This window comes from Dermacentor variabilis, chromosome 8, assembly GCF_050947875.1.
Source record: "Dermacentor variabilis isolate Ectoservices chromosome 8, ASM5094787v1, whole genome shotgun sequence".
Classification (NCBI taxonomy): domain Eukaryota; kingdom Metazoa; phylum Arthropoda; class Arachnida; order Ixodida; family Ixodidae; genus Dermacentor; species Dermacentor variabilis.
The window spans coordinates 91,700,219-91,718,110 of record NC_134575.1 but is presented as its reverse complement, the minus strand read 5'-3'; the positions used below and the strand labels follow the sequence as shown (position 1 = coordinate 91,718,110).

Here is a 17,892-nt window from a genome sequence, read left to right as displayed (position 1 = left end):
ATAAGGACGCGATTGTCCATTTTCTTTCTTATGTATTCTGCTTGGAGCCTAATGACGTCACAAATGAGCTGACTTAATTGGCCCTAACTGTTTGCGGTTTCCAGCATCTGCCTCGGGTATTGCTGCAAAGTGGACGTATTTCGTCTTTCACGCAGGAACGCCGATGGCTGTGCGTCGCAATGCGGATCTGCTACGCTCAAGCGAGCTACCACAACAGTGTAAGCTCGCGCAGTTATAATACAAACCGTCTATAGCGGCCCAGTCACTTGCGCTATCGTCAATTTTTTCAGACCATCAATCAACTTCGGAGATCGTTCTTGGACTGCGTGGAGAAATCGCTCTATATGTGGCAAGCCATAAGTCCGGTACGTACGCAGGCAGATAACAAAGATGAAAATATTGGAGAAGCAGCATACTCGTCGTCAAAGATTGTGGTGCTGACAATAGGTATGCAGGGTCTTAGAAGTTAAACTGGCTCTAATTTTGATAAAAGCGCGGGGCTATGTACGCAAAATCTGCTAGCACAAATTGGTTATGCGCTTTGGCGGGCACAGTTTCTGTGAGCAATTAAAATAACCACGCGCATAAATAAAGGAACACTTTATTAACTTTTTTGTCATCACGATTTTGATATATGTTAGATGTATATATCTGAAACATTAAGCAAAAGGTTTCTCAGGACAATTTTACTTCGTTTAAAGGGGTTCTGAAACATCCCTTGGGTTTGGTGAAAAAACATCGTTCGCGGATAACGCATGCTGGTATGAACATCTCAGCCAAATTTTGCAGTCGTGCGCGGTGCGTGGAGCTCGCAGGCGGGACACGAAGTCCCATTTCTCTCAGACGCTCTCTTTGCAACTGAAGCCTCTGATCCTAACTCTGTTCTGGACGCTTTATTTCGTAACTTAGCAGATTCCCATGCACGGCTGCTATTTGCCAATAGCGGACGTCAATCTAGTATGATGTGTTCGAATCAGAGCGTTATTTTCCTGCTGTCATCGAGTGTACTTATGGACGAAGTGTAATAAACAGGCCTAAGTAAGAGAAAATATGCTTTCGAATTTCGACTACAATTACGGACTTCCGGCAGAAGTCGACTATCGTCTGTTCATACACGGCCGCTCCCCGTAGGAATTAAACTTTTGCCACACTGCTTACGGGTGTCGCAGCCGTGGGATCTCGCTAATCTTTAGTAATGCTGAACACTCTACCAACCTCGAACCACGCAAAACTTAAGGTCAGACAACACGCACGCTTGCCAGGTCGCACTCACTCCTGCCGGTACCCGGTTAGACGCTTTGGCAGACCAACTGATATCGCTGCGAAAATGCGGAAGTGGCATGTGGTTACTGTCCGTCGGTCAAGCTGGTGCTGTCAAACCCCGTCCCCACCACGTAGCACGGCCAGACTGGAGGATATGAGTGCGAGCGGGCACTCAAGCCTTCTTGTGCTCGAAGCAAACGCTGCGCATGCGCACTGCAGTTGCCTGCAGCTGCGGTCTGCTACTGTATCGCAGATAGCGCGGCCGCCGCGGGGTGTCGCGACGAGTCCGCTGGCTGAGCGCACTGCGGCTCGCTGAGGACCGCCGCGTTTGGCGAGTCGTAGGCTCAAAACTGGAAGTAGTGGCGTCTACGTCAACACTCAAAATCAAATTTGAACTGCGCACCACGATGACGTTCAGTAGGCGGAGTGTTGCAGTAGGTGGAGTGTTGGAGTAGGTGGAGTGCTGCTCCTTGTTCATTGCTTCGCAGTGCGAAGCAAGGAACAAGGAGCAGAAGCTCCGCGAAGAGGTTCTTCAATTGCGAGGAAGTCCACTTCTGCTGAACGCATTGAAGTGCTTTTTGCGACAAATTATTTCTGAAATAGCCTATTGCGACTTCAAACGTATTTCTCCACTTCGATGAGGAGTGGTTCAGGTCCCCTTTAACTACCCTGTAATGTCTGTGTTTCGAGATATGTATAACAAGAATGTACACTCAAACAGGTGATCTTGCATTAAGGGCCGTGAATTTCGACATAACGTCCAACCGTGAGGGAACGTCAACGGCAGGGAAAGGATAAAGTCAGTCCTGTCTTGTTTTCGCCAGCCGAGAGCAAGAGCGCAGCTGTTATCAACTTCGCTCCGATTGCAAACCATGTTCCACAAGCAGTAAGCTACGTCACAATGGGAGCTTGACGTTCTCTCGAGGTCCACGGACAAGAATACAAAATTATCTAAGAGTCAAATTTGATGCCGAATATATCGGAGCAGAACCTCTCCGGAAGAATAAAAAAAAGGTGAAATCGTTTTCTTCCGATACGATTGCCCAAATTTGGAACATAGACCTATATCATAATCGTGATATTAAAAATGGTAAGGAAGCTACTGTTACGTATGTCCTTGGTACTCTAATTGCTTGCGTGAATTGTGTCCGCAAAAGCTCATACACCGTCTGTGCTCGCAGATTTTGCGTAGTTTGCAAGGTGCTTTTTATTAAAATTACTGATTGCTTAACTTTGAAGGCCCTGTATATATAGTCCTTTATGACCGCGAGGTTATAGACATATATATTTCTTCAGAACACCTTACCGCACACCTTTACATTCTGTACTGTGCAGCATATTACTGTAATCACTGTGTAATCACGCGTGATATCTGAAGTGAAATAAACACGTATTTTAGCGGGCGTATTCAGGCGCCCGCTCTATATATATATATATATATATATATATATATATATATAAGTCAACAAACAAAGACACCAAGGGGCAATTGCTGGAACCTAATAATTGCAATAAATCAATGATAAATTAATAGAAATGAAAGTGTGTGATGAGAAGAGCAACTGGCTGCAGGTCGGATACGAATACTACACGGCTTCACATTGCGTTTCCGATGCTCCTACCAATATATATATATATATATATATATATATATATATATATATATATATATATATATATATATATATATATATATATATATATATATATATATATATATATATATATATATATATATTGTGAGCATTATTCATAGGCTTCATATTCTCCCTTGTACATACTTATCATCACCGTGTTGGGGCTTGATGGCGGGGCTCTCACTCACCAGAGTTGTACACCAGAGTTGTACGAAGAAGACGGTGCTTGGTGTTCGGATCGCAACAGTGAGCTTTCGGGGTTTTGGCTAAGTGTCGGGCGGATTTAGTCCAGTTTTGTAGATACCAAGCAGGGATTTAAGATAAATTTATATTTTCTTATACGGAGATAGTGCCACAAATGTCGAAAAATTCTCCAGGGGACGGCACGGGGCGATCTCCGCCTTGGTCGGCCTCGCTACCACCTGATCAAATGCCTCTTGAAGCTTTCTTTCGTAGTGGGGTGAGCAGCATTCCTGTGGCGCTGGTGCCTCTGTATGGAGGAGCCATCTGGCTCAACAACCCGAAGGCAGTGCAGGTGGAACTTCAGGCGGCAACGCTTCACTACTTGCACATCACTGATGTGCGACAGTTTGGCAGAGGTGGGATTGTTTGCCGTTCGCCAGACCAGGCGTGTGTGTACGACTTACTTAAGTGCTCATCATTTGGATCGATGCAAGTGAGTGCCTTCATTCCCCCTCATCTTGCCTGCACTAAAGGAATAGTTCGTGGTGTAGACTACTCTTTAAGTCCGGCAGAAACCCTAGAAAAGCTCTCCGCGGCCGGAGTAATTGCTGTTTACCGGTGCATCAGAATGGTGGACAATACACGTGTCTCTACTGAGTCAGTAATTGCCACGTTTGCAGGTACGTCTTGCCCTACTGAGATAAAAGTCTGGCCTCTAATATTCAGAGTGGACCCGCTTGCCTCACGTCCATTACAATGTCGCAATTGCTGGCTTTATGGTCACAGCATGGGTGGTTGCAAATCCAGCCTTCGTTGTTGCGTCTGCGGCGGGAGCCATTCCGCTAGTGATTGCTCGGCCGAGTCGGACTCTTGCTGCCTCTTCGTTGGAGCCCACAAAGGTGCTTGTTCAAGCTTCCCAGCTAGAACTCAAGAAGTCCAAATAATGGAAGTTATGGACAAAAGGCGCTGCTCACGCCAAGTGGCAATTGCGGCGGTAAAAGAAAGAGCCTATGGTTATGCGAGTGTGACATCACGAACCCAAGCTGTCGTTGATGGAAGCCTGTCAGAGGTAATAGCACAAGCTATTGAAAAGTCTATAGCTAAAATTATGGAGCGCATAGTAGAAAGCGTCACGGAATGCTTGAATGGACTAATGTCCTCAAAGTTAGAAAAATTATTACCGAGTGCTACTGCCCTGCCATCATGCTCTGACATGAATGCTTGTTTTACCCACTCTCAGGAAATGGGGCAATTGCGTCCACAACCCATATAGAGCAAGTCAGGCCTGTTCCTGGTTCCTCAAACAAGGCACCTAATAGCCCAGACAACTTTGATTATCAAGGTACCTCAAACATGGAAATTGACGTGAGGGCACATAAAAGGAGGTGTTCTCCCCTTGAGGCTACCACTTCACACTCAGTTAGTAAATCCAAGAAAATCCTCCCTGAAGTCAAACCGAAGGGTAATATATCGGAGGAGGCTGTGGCCTCTGCGGTGCTCTCATCACTGGAAGGTAGATGAGGGTGTTGCAGTGGAACTGCAGATCAGTATTGGCTGCTTCTACTCATTTAAACGTTCTAGCTTCTCAAATTTCCCCAGATGTAATTTTACTGCAAGAAACCTGGTTGTCCCCTGAAAAACAATTTTCTCTGCGCAATTTTAGGTCCTTTCGCCTAGATCGCCCATCTAGAGGTGGGGGACTGTTTATTATGGTCTCAAGCAAGTTTTGCCACAGGGAAAATATATTATTCCAGCTGATGTCTCCAGCATGTGAAATTCTAGCAGTAGAAATTACTCTCCCTGGCAGTAGGCCTTTCTCGTTAGTCAATATATACTTTCCCTCGGGTGTGCAGGATACGCACCCACTACACTCGGTTATGGCAAAATGCGGTAAAGATATAGTTTTGGCAGGTGACTTCAACTCTCATTATGTACCATGGGGATCCAGAACAGACCTGTGCGGAAAGCGTCTATGGGACTGGGCAATCACAAACAACGTTTCGTGTCAAAATTCGGGATCAGTTACGTTTCTTCGCGGACAGGTTAGATCTGTGCTGGATCTTACATTCTCAGGTCCAGATCTTCCCACATCCGTATGGGAAACGGTGAATGTCGGGACAACCAGCGATCATTTCCTGTTGTGTTTGAAGTGGTATGTCCGCAGTCCACCGTGGAGGCTCGAATCCACTCTTTTGTGGATTACCGTACATTAAAAAAATGCTTGCAGACCACTTTCAAATCAATGGAAAACCCTCCATTGAGAGCTGAGGATATTTGCTCAATCATTGATACCTCGCGAAAAACATCAGAGTTCCAGTTAAAGGCACGCAAGAACACTGCCTCTAAAAATTGGTGGAATGAAGATTGCTCGCGGGACTACAAGCGACGCAAGGCTGCATGGAAACAACTCATGCATAACCAGTCTCCGAAAAACTGGAGCAACTATAAATTTATTGCTGGAACATTTAAAAGAACGGTGTCTGAGGCAAAAGACGATTACAATGTCCGACATTTTGAATTCTTTTCAAAAGCAAATAATAAGCATGCATTATTTCGGTTTTTAAGATCCCAAAAAATGATTCCACGCCCCTTGACCTGGGAGTCGGTAGTTTTGACCATAAGTGACAAAGCTGACTCTCTAAATGTAATCGCTCGAGGGTTAGAGACCCGCTTCGCTACCTCTCTTCCCTTCCCTCCTCACGGACAGGGCACTTCAGAAGATTTCGAAGAGTTTTCTATGGCAGAATTGTCCCAAGTCGTTTCCTGTTTACCAGCTGCAGCCCCAGGTCCCGATGGACTTACTACAAAGGTGATTAAACTTCTCTTTGAAGTCGCTCCTAACGGCTTGTTAGATGCCGTAAATTACTCAGTACAATATGCGTGGTTCCCCCCTATGTGGAAAATTGCGAAGGTGATGCCTCTGCTGAAAGAACAAACCAAAGGGTATGTCCTAGACAATATTCGGCTTATTTCTCTAACATCAAATTTTGTAAAATTAATAGAAAGATTATTAAACGCAGGTATGGTTAAGTTTGTGACCACAAGGGAATTATTGAGCCCCTGCCAAATTGGATTTAGACCAGATTGTATATTTGGTGCGCACATATCGGCCTAGAAAGCCGAATTCACTTGGCTCGTTACCAAAAACTATATGCTGTCCTAGTTACATTAGGCACTTCTAAAGCATACGATAGTGTGGAATTCCCTTTATTAATAAAGAGGATGCAGGATATTGGATTGCCTGACTACTTAGGGGCGTGGACTGCAGAGTTTTTGCAGGGCAGGGAGTTTTACTGTACACAAAGTGGAATTTCATTGGGAAAATTTAGACAAACGCGCGGGGTTCCTCAAGGCGCAGTTTTGTCCCCGCTGTTTAACATCCTACTCAGCTCCATTCCTTATCAACAGAATGTAAGCACGTACGTTTACGCTGATGCTATAGCGTTTTTTGCTTCAGCAAGTGATATTCAGTCACTGTACGAATGCTTACAGGAATACTTAAGCGAGCCAGAAGCATAATTGGACGGTATTCGCTTGTCCCTTAATGTAAATAAGAGTGCCGTTCTTGTCTTTCCCCTAGAAGACCCAATTACTATATCCCTTTCCTACCGTCACTCCACTATCCCACAAGTGGAAAAAGTCAATCACCTTGGGATTATTTATGATAGAAATCTTGACTGGCGTCAGCATATTGAACTTATCACTTCAAAAACTTCTCGTGCAATGGGGATATTAAGGATAAGCAATAATCGATGGGGCATGCGCAGAGACACACTCATAATGATTTATCGCATGTATATCCGACATATACTAGAGTTCGACTGTGTGTTATTCTCCGGCGCCGTGGCTTACAAGCAACGCCCCCTACTTTTGGTGGAACGGGAAGCGCTTCGCTTATGTCTGGGGCTGCCAAAGTTTGTAGCCAACGCTGTGCTCTACAAGGAATCACGATTACCTTCCCTTGAAATGAGATTCAAAATACTCACCGTTCAAACATTCATAAGGCTCTATGAATCCCCACTAAGAAGATCCCAGTCCATCTTCATCAAACAATGAGCCCAATTGTTTGGAGTCAGATGGCCACGGTTTCACACGCCACAAGTCATTATATCACAATCGTTATTGAATCCGTTAGACGTAAATATAAATGATGCAATCATGGAAAACAGCATCTCAAATTCACTAGATATTACTTATGATGACCTATACCCAAATAATGCAAAGCATCTTCCCTCGCATATCCTTGACGGCTTACTCCAGGATCACTTGAATCAACTCCACGCTAATGTAATTATAGCAACGGACGCTTCGCAGAGTGAGGAAAAGGTAGTAGTTGGAATTTTTTCATCATCATTGGACTGGTCTTTTTCTATTCGGCTTCCCGACTTCACTCCAATATACCTAGCGGAATTCCCAGCTGTTGTCCTAGCTTTACGAAAGCTACAATCTTCCAGGACAACCGCGGTAATAAACACAGATTCTTTGTCCCTGTGCACCTCACTTACTGCTCCCGGCGAGTCACACATATTGAAAACTTTGTACGCACTGGCTCCAAGTCATTTACGAAGTTTACGAATAATATGCGTACCTGGGCACAAAGGCATATTTATGAATGAGGTGGCAGACAGCTTGGCCAAGGCTTCTATCAGCGGCCCGGTGTTTCCCCTTCTACCAATGATGGTTTATATCACGTTCGTCAGGTTCAGAAGATACAACCTTTCAACATCGCAATCAAACCTTAAATCATCCTTGTAACTGCACCACTTACAATTCCCTTGGAGCAGGAAATTTTGAAAAACAAGACAAACGGAAGTCACATTAACGAGACTACGTTGTCAGGTCCCATCCCTAAATTTTTAGATGCACCGATCAGGTCTGGCAGTACCAACATTGTGCCATTTTTGCAACGCATTAGAGAAGATTGAGCACTACTTACTGGAATGCCGGCGTTTCTCCTCCATGAGGAAAATGCCATTAGAAATTATAGTGCGACAGCTCGGCCTGCCATTGAACACTCCGGTACTGCTGTCTTTCGAAGCATCTGTGCTTGGGCACTCACACAGGAATGTGTGCTTCGCCCTAGAAAAATTATTGAATCAAACCGATTTCATTGATGACCGTATTCTTTTCATTCCTACTCTATTGCCTCATTTATATATTATAGACAATTTTTTATATTTGTTTTCCTCTTCATAGCATGGCAATCTACTGAACCGTTTTGATTTTTCCTCGCTTAAATTTATGTAACAAAACTATAGATTTTTACCTTCATTTTCTGAACACATAGGGAAAGTCTGCCCGACTCTTGGCTAATCCCCGTGAGTGGGTGAGTTCCAAACTCATCAAGTACATCATCAAGTACATCATCATCATCATCATCATCATCATCATCATCATCATCATCATCATCATCATCATCATCATCATCATCATCATCATTATTATTATTATTATTATTATTATTATTATTATTATTATTATTATTATTATTATTATTATTATTATTATTCTTTTAGAGCGCAGCTCTTTGGCGTCCGTTCCTGGGTTTCGCGTCGTCGTCGGCGTTGTCGTCGGCCTCGTAACCAGCTCCGCCCCCCTTTCATCCCCCCAGCGCTAGCAGCGACCGACTGATACCGCTGGATGCCGCTGACGCCGCTAGAGAGTCAAGATAACGTGACTGCATAGAACACCGTCGCCGCCATGCAGAAAGAGGAGGAAAGGGTCCCCCCCCCACCTGTTCTTGTGTGGCGGATAGGGTGCTCTTCAGTTGCCGACCCGCCGGTTATTTCACGTAGGCCCCGGCACGTCGACGAATACGTGACCACCTTCCCACGGCTAGACCTGGTTCTTAGCGCTGCGGAAGCGAGGGTATCATATTGTTTGTGTCGGCATCGGCGGCGTTGTCCCTGAAACCAACTCCGCAGCTGGGGTTGACTCACTATCGGCGTCAGCGGCATCAGTCAGTCGCTGCTATCTCTTCCCTCCTCCCTTTATCGTGTTGTCCGCTTGCTGCGCGCGCTTCTGCCCCCATCGTTTGCCGCTGGGTGTACACGCCGCCCCCCTCCCCCCTCTTCCTGCGAGTCTCCGGTTGTCAAAGCGCCGGCTCGAACTTAATTCCTTTCTTCGCTCCTCCTCCAATGCAACCCGTGTGCGGTGGCAATCAGAGAGCCAGATCGGTGGCGGCGGATCTGTATATGTGCACCGCCCGAGCCGAAATTGCCGCTGCCGTTCGCCCTGTGCGGTGGCAATCAGAGAGCCAGATCGGTGGCGGCTTGACATAAAGACAAACAGCAATTTCCTAACACTTATGCGGGAGAACATCCCGTTCCTCTCGCTCGTAACGCGTCCCACGGCTGTGACAACCTCGCGAGGCACTTGTATAGATCTCGTCTTTGAGAATCAAGCATTGGTGTACCAAGTCAAACATATATCAGTCTATTTCTTTGACCACAAAGCTTCCTTCATGACTGTCAAGAACTGTTAGTGGAGTCTTTGTTAAAGGAATACGTGTGAAAAATAAAAAAAAAATTTTGTGATAGCGCATACATGTGTTGCTCGATTTCTTTGCCTCAATCTATCGAAAAGGTGAAACAGCTTATTTGCTGCGCTCAAATTTCGCATTAGGAAGTAACGTAATCGTCGGTAATTTTTTAATTATTATTATTATTATTATTATTATTATTATTATTATTATTATTATTATCAGAGTAAAGAGGACACTGGCTAAACCTTGTCTCAAAAGTGGTGTAGTGTGCCTGTCCGGTTTCTTCGTCCTCTCGCTCCCGGTCTCTCTCCAGCTTCACCTACGCTACATCCATGGAGCTCAGCTCGGGTCGCCGCCTCTACCAACTGCACTCAACCATGTCGCATGACCAGCAGACCAATACCAGGACATCCACCTTGCCTGCTTCTGCGGGAACGCCTTCTTGGACAGCCACTACTTCTCAGAAGGTTCCACCAGTGTTTGCTGGGCTTCCAGGTGACGCCGTGGAAGACTGGTCGGAGCTATACGAGGGCGTCAGTGACTTTAACCACTGGAACGAACGAGCAAAACTTGCTCAAGTTCGCCTTCTACCTAACCGGCATTGCGAAAACTTGGTTTTACAACCATGAGCTCGATTTCGTCCACTGGAGCACGTTCAAACATCACCTACGCCAGATTTTCACGAACTGGTCTGTCCACTCCGATATCGCCAAGAAGAAGCTTGCTGGGCGTGTTGAGCACTCGGGCGAATCCTACACTTCGTACACAGAGGACGTCCTCGCCGACTGCCGCCGCGTGAACACCTCGATGGCAGAGAATCACCGTGTACGCCACCTGTTCAAGGGTACTGGGACTGTGGTATTCAATGCTCTTGTAGTGCTGAATCCCACTACCGTCGCAGACGTCATCAGTACATGTCAGCGTCTCGATGAGCTTCAAATGTTCCGCCTACAATCTGACACACCTGATTTCAAGGCGTCCAACGACAGCGAGCTACGTGCCTTGATTCGCTCCATCACCCGTGGGGAAATGCACGGCCAAGCTTCGTCAAACCCTCCTGAGGTCCGTCTGACGCCTCCTGGTGGCGGCCTACGCCATATCGTAAGGGAAGAGACAGCTGCCGTGACCTGCCCGCAAGTCCCGAGCCCATACCCTATCCCTAGGCCAACTTAAGCTCAGGCAGCCTCTATAGTGCCACCCTCCCAGCAGCCACCACAACAGGCACCCAGCTGCACCGCACGTGTCCCTGAATCCCATCACTGCAAGACCACCACCTCTTCCGTCTTACAACGCATGGAGCCCACCTCGTCCGGTTTCGTAGTACTACGGCATCCATGGCCACATTTCAAGGTTTTGCCGACGCCGTCAGCAAGACGAAAGAGGTGGCTATGACGGGTTTGAAAGGGATGAGTTTTCTGGCCCTGTACACAACGTCGGCGTTCTTACTACGATTATTATCCACGACATTCCCCATCTCCACAGGATTTCAGCGCTGCCGGTTCATCGCGTTTCCCGCGTCGTCGCTCTCCATCACCGATGCGGCGCTCCTCTTCCCCTCTTCGACCGGCTACTTCGCCCTCCGATCACCACCCGGAAAACTGCATCCTTTGGACAACGTGAAACTCCTCCGGAGCGCCCGTCAAATGTACTTTTGGTGTGCGTTGAAGGTGTCCGAACCGAAGTCTTGGTTGACACAGGTGCATCGCTTTCCGTTATTAGTACTGACTTGTGTTCCCGATTGCGAAAAGTGAAGACACCTTATATTGGCCCTCTCCTTCGTTGTGCTAATGCAGTTCTTGTTCAGCCCTCCGGTGCTTGCACTGCGCATTTTTTCATTGATGACATCCTTGACCACATTGAGTTCGTCGTGCTGTCTTCGTGTACCTACGCGATGATTTTCGGACGGGACTTCCTGTCCTCCGCCTCAGCTTTCATCTCTTGTCGTCAGCGAACTATTGATATGATGGACACTGTATATTCGTCCGCTGTCGATGCTCATAGCCTACGTTTCGTCACGTCTACCGACTGTTTCATTCCTGCGGGCAACGAGCATATTCTCGCACTGACTTCCGACACTATTCTTGGTGGTCTTAGCCTTACTCCTAGCTTGGCGCGGTTTCAGGGCGGTAGCGCGTTCGACGCTGTTCGTAACCCTACTTCTTCGCCAGTTGTGCTCTCTCAGGGCACTACTATGACTTGCTTTACTGACACCGAAGCTCTTTCGCTGGTACCGGTTCACACCGAATCACCACCTTTGTCTACCACAACTGATGATTATACTGCTGCCGCTGCTTTTAACGGCCACGATAAATCCCGATCTGACTGCTGCGCAAAAAGAAGACCTTTTGGCACTCCTGCAAAAACACAGCACCTTACTTGGCGTTCACTCCAAGTTCCTGGGGCGCAATTCCGTCGCAGTACACCGCATCGAAACCGAAGGCGGTTCGATTGTACGCTGCCTCCCATATCGCGTGTCTTCCGAAGAACGGAAAATCATTGCGGATAACGTTGATGACGTGCTCAAAAGAGACATCATTCGGCCACCGTCGAGTTCTTGGCCGTCTCCTGTTCTGCTGGTTCGGAAGAAAGACGGTTCTGTACGATTTTGTGCGGATTATCGAGCCCTTAATAACATCAGGCGCAATGAGCTATATCCGATGCCAAAAATCGACAATGCCATTGACTTCCTCCAGGGTGCAGAATATTTCTCTAGTCTAGACCTCCGATCCGGGTACTGGCAAATCCCCATGTACTAAGCGGACAAGGACAAGACAGCCTTTGCAACACCAGACGTATTTTACGAGTTCAACGTCATGCCCTTCGGTTTATGTAATGCTCCTGCAACATTTGAACGCATTTTCGACACAGTTTTACGTGGCCTTAAGTGGAATACCTGCCTGTGCTGTTTAGATGACATCATTATATTTTCAAAAAATTTTCCTCAGCACATTGAGCGTTTGGACGAAGTTTTCACATGCATTTCCAACGCTGGTCTCCAACTCAACACAAATAAATGCCATTTTGCCAGAAAGAACATCAAAGTCTTGGGCCACCTTATCAGCAAAGATGGCGTTCGACCTGATCCCGACAAGGTTGCTTCCGTGCTCCTCTTCCCTCGCACTGAAAACCAAAAAGAGTAAAGAAGTTTCTTGGGCCTGGCATCCTACTTAAGCCGCTTCATCAGTCATTAGGCTGCTGTGGCGTCGCCGCTGCACAAGTTGCTCACGTCTGTCACTGCTTTCCCTTGGACAGACGATTGCGAACTTTCTTTTCAAGCCCTCAAGCAAGCCTTAACCGGCGACCCTGTCCTCTGTCACTTCGATGAGAACTCACCAACTTGTTCGCACACCGACGCTAGTGGCCATGAGATCGGTGCTGTCCTTCTACAGCGTGATACCACTTCACGAGAGAAAGTTGTTGCCTATGCCAGCCGCACATTAACGGCTGCCGAAAAGAACTACTCGATCACAGAGCAGGAATGTTCTCGCAGCAGTTTCGGCGCTGCAAAAATTTCGACCATATCTTTATGGACGCCACTTCGCGGTCATAACCGGCCACCGCACCTTGTACTGGTTCTCGTCAATAAACAATTTTTTCTGGACGTCTTGGTCGCTGGGTGGTCCACTTGCATGAGTATGATTGCGTCGTTGTCTACAAGTCTGGGATAAAGCATCAAGATGCCGACGCTCCCTCTCGCTGCTCGCTGCCACTATTATCTTTGAGCACATCTCTCCATTGCTCGCCACTTGATGATAAGACTCAGTCTCCACTCCCGTTATTACCTCTAGCGGTTACTGACACGTTATCGTCCAATCGCGTCACTCAGCTCGCCTCGTGTCGACATTCTGACCCCTACTGCAACAGCATTATCCAACGCTTGTGCGGAACTACTTCTGCACCAAATGCCAGATTACGTCGACAACTACGACTATTTAAGCCAGAAACGATGTGCGCTATACTTACAACTCCGACGGACACCACTGGGTACCTGTTTTTCCATGTTCGATGCGCACACAAGTCCTTGAACCCTGTCACGACGACCCATCTGCTGGCCATTTGGGTTTCTCCAAAACATACCACCGCGTTAGGAGCCGTTCCTTTTGGCCAGGCATGTCTACATTTGTGGCCAAGTACGTCGCTTCTTGCGTCCAATGTCTAGGGAAGAAACGACCAACTTCGCTTCCTGCTGGGCTTTTCAGCCCATCCCATGTTCCGACACACCATTTGCCATCGTTGGGATAGACCTAGTCGCCCCTCTGCCCATAACGCGGGCAGGTCATCGATGGATCGTGACAGCTGTTGACCAGCTCACACGTTATGCAGAGATCACTCCTCTACGCTCTAGTTCGGCCTCCGACGTTGCCACCTTCTTTCTGGATGCCATTGTGCTGCGTCATGGTGCACCTCGTGTACTGTTAAGCCACCGCGGCAAGACTTTCATGTCAACAATCATCGCAGAAGTACTCGAAGCTTGCGGCACAGTTCATAAGACGACATCCGCATATCACCCTCAAACAAATGGCTTAACAGAGCGATTTCATCGCACACTAACAGATATGATATGAATGTATATCGGACCGAACCACGACAACTGGACAAACCTTTACCTTTTGTGACCTTTGCTCACAACACCGCTATCGAACGAATGACGGGGTACTCACCGTTCTACCTCGTTTACGGCCGTTCACCGACATTCACAATCGACACCGCTTTCTTCAATGCCCCAACAAACACCTCGGCCACTATACCCGAACAGTTCGTCTCGAGTGTTGAGGCATGCCGTCAGCGTGCTCGCTTCAACACAGAAGTCAGTTAGCTAGATCGCAAGCAACGTTACGACACCTCTCGTCGCGACGTCTCCTTTCGTCCTGGAGAGGAAGTCCTCCTTTGGACGCTCATTCGTACACCCGGCTTGTGTGAAAAGCTTGAATCCCACTTCCTTGGACCCTACGTTATTAATGAACAAATATCCCCCTTGAACTATCGCGTTACTCCCGTAGACGTTTCTTCGGACTATCGTTATCGTGGTTCAGAGATCGTTCACATTTCGCACCTGAAACAATTCATTCGGCGTTTCCCTCCTGGCTAAGTCGCGGCCTGGCTGGCCGCTTGCGCGCGCGAAGAAATTAGTGCGAGCATTATTCATACGCTTCATATTCTCACCTGTACATACAAATCATGACCGTTTTGGGGCCTGGTGGTGGGGCTCTCTCTCGAGAGAATAAAGAGGAGACTGGCTGCCTCAACCTTGTCTCCCAATATATATATATATATATATATATATATATATATATATATATATATATATATATATATATATATATATATATATATATATATATACAGTGAACTCTCACTTGAGTGAACTTCAAGGGACCGAAGGAAATACTTCATTTAACTGAAAGTTCACTAAACTGAATATTCACTAGACCAACATAAGACATGGCATACAAAATCACAAAGTTTGAAGTGCAATTCATGGAGCAAGAGACATGGCATCCATAGTGTTAGAAATGTGTGAAATAGAATTTGTACATATCAACAAGTACAAGGTTCATAACAGTTACAATGCTGCCTTTCTCACTTAGATAAAAATCTGTAATCTTCTTCTCCACTTGTACTTTTAAAGCATAGGAAGTAACAAAACTGTCCAAAGTGTCAATGTTTTTGTACACTTCTTCTGGCACAGCTTGCTGCTGGGCGTCGGTTGCGCCTGCAGTGCAGGGCGCAAAACTTCGTTGAACTGAAATGTTGATTGTTCCAAAATTCGTTTAAGTGAAACGTTTTTGCATAGTATCTATAAGAAAACTGCCGAGGATTGTTTAACAGTTCGTTATTCTGAAATATTCGATAAACCGACGGTCGTACAACTGAGAGTTTGATATATATATATATATATATATATATATATATATATATATATATATATATATATATATGTGTGTGTGTGTGTGTGTGTGTGTGTGTGTGTGTGTGTGTTCATCACTTTTTTCACAATTACATTTAGACTCGTTCTTACGCCATTACATTCCTATGGTCTTCCCTATGTTCACTTAACGCTTTAAACCTGAACTGTGAGAAATTTTGGACCATCTGGGGTTCTTCAACATGCACCTAAAATAGAATGCACGGGTGTATTTGCATTTTGGTCCCCGTCGAAAAGCGGCCGCCGTGGCCAAGGTTTGATCCCGCGGCCCCATACTTAGCAGCGCAACACCAAAGCGACTTAGCAACCACGGCGGCTCCCTCGGCGATTACAGCGAATGCTATTCTACGGCCCAACGACACCTTTGTTGGCGTGAAAGACGTGTTCTGAGTTGGTGGAATATGCCTATTTTAGGGTCATTGTTCCTAATATTTATACTTACCGTACTGTTATAAATAATGCAGTGCTTGCATCCGGAACCTTTCCCTCCGCAGATTTGTATCCTGTGGAGGGATTCAAACCTTGAGCTCCCAGCGTGGCAACCCGATCCTGTAACAATTAGGCCACAATCTCACGTATACTTCTAAAGTTCCTACTGCAACTTCACCTTCAGGTGGCCGTCACGTGTTGATTATGATTATAATTTCAATACTATTACACGTACCCGGAACGAAGGATCGGCCCTGAACCACGTGCTCGAGTTAATGCGATGATTTCTGTACTATGGCGCATGTCCACAAAGGGGTATTAGAAGCACGATCGCAGGTTAATTATGATGATGCTTTCCATACTGTGGAACATAGCAGGAGCATGGGATCGGAAAAAGATGCAAGAACGAAATGCGCATTTGTATTGCGTTTGATTACCCAAAAGCTTCGCTTAACACAGATCCCAACGTGTGCATTGCGTCTGCGTAACTTTTTTTGACATTTTATGAAGAGAAATAGATTATCACAATTTCTTCTACGCAGGAACTGTTCGCCAAGCTGAGACTGAATGTGACCAACACCGTGGAAGCCGGAACAGTAAGACAGAGATTGCTTTGTACTTGTTCAGAATATACTTTCAAGCACACACACCATAAGTTAAGAAACCGAAGCGCATTACCTTGAAGCTGCATTTTCTCAGTGGCTGGGGCTGTCGATGTCGTTTTATCGGAAAACGCCTTTAATGTAGCCTAGGGTGTGAAAGAGAACCGCCTGACCTGGTGGAGTAATAGTATAGCAATTATAAATCTTGTCACTTTACAACTCAATGATGATTTCGACATTTGTGCGCCCTTACAGAAATCTTGCTTACAAAGGAGAAAATGAATAGGGGTCACCACACATGAAGATCACGTATGCCATTTATGCGGAGACGATTTTTTAATGTGTAAGCATTTCGATATGCCTACCCAATGAGGAAACACATCCGTCCGTCTGTCTGTCCTTCCGTCACGTAAGACTATCGTTTTCAAGATAGGGCGCGCAGCAGCGAATGAATTGAGTGTCGCGCTGCCTCTCGCTTCAACGCGAAGTGGCGAGAACAGAGCGCACACGAAGCTATCAACACTCGCGATCTCTGTACCCATCGCAGATCGCTTTCAAGACAGGTCCCGCGCGGCCGCACCATAGGCAGTCGGAGTATACGGTTTATCACAGTTAATGGTTGTTCGACGCGGATGGATAAGGCGCTAAATAGCGATAACGACTTATAATGATCGGAATCTCATCAGCGCACCTGGCACAGCCACCTGCAGTAATTTGCTTGCGTTATCCATTCAACTTGCGGCGCCCTCCGCAGCAGTTCGTGTCGCCGCAGCGCTGTCATTTATACTGGTGGGATGAAGTTTCATAACGCTGACATAAAACCGGGCTGCGCGGAGATGAGCAAGTGGCACAATGGTTCCTCATACTTGGGCAACTCTCAGACTCTGCTTGAATTCTTTTTTTCCGCTTTGCGAACAAGGTTCTCGTACAGGCACCAAAACGTCACATTTGTCGTTGCTTTGACAAGGTTCACTCCGGCAAGGTTCACCCTCCGGAACATTCACCCCGGCTTCGATGCATTTTCAACTCCAATTTAAGAACTAGTCGATATCCTCGCCCCAGGGCTCCCCCAGCATTGGCAAAGGTACTATCTGTCCTTGCACAGGCCAAGCTGGAAGCTCATTGTGGTCAGCTTCCTTGACGCCAGGCGAGCTGTGTTCAAGTACCGCCTGGCGCTGCCGGGCATGTCTGCCGGTGAGTTGGCTGTGGTGGTCGCGAGGATACGGTTCATATCTTTTCGCAGTGTTTGCTTTGTGCATCGCTCCTTCACCGGATGGCTAATATTTTAGCCTCTCAGGTGTTCCATTTCAGACTGCTCGTTTCTTGCACCCTTTGCCTAAGCAGACGACCAACCAGTTCGTGCTCCTT

The 17,892-nt window shown here is 46.6% G+C and overlaps 1 protein-coding gene across 1 annotated transcript in view; it reads left to right on the top strand.

Moving 5' to 3' along the window:
* LOC142591176 (uncharacterized) overlaps window positions 1-17,892 on the top strand; it is a 58,314-nt gene that overhangs the window by 8,832 nt on the left and 31,590 nt on the right. Inside the window, exons 3-5 of the mRNA XM_075703540.1 lie at window positions 156-218; window positions 291-365; window positions 16,465-16,518. Coding sequence (XP_075559655.1) covers window positions 156-218; window positions 291-365; window positions 16,465-16,518 — 192 coding nt within the window. The remainder of the gene's footprint in view (window positions 1-155; window positions 219-290; window positions 366-16,464; window positions 16,519-17,892) is intronic.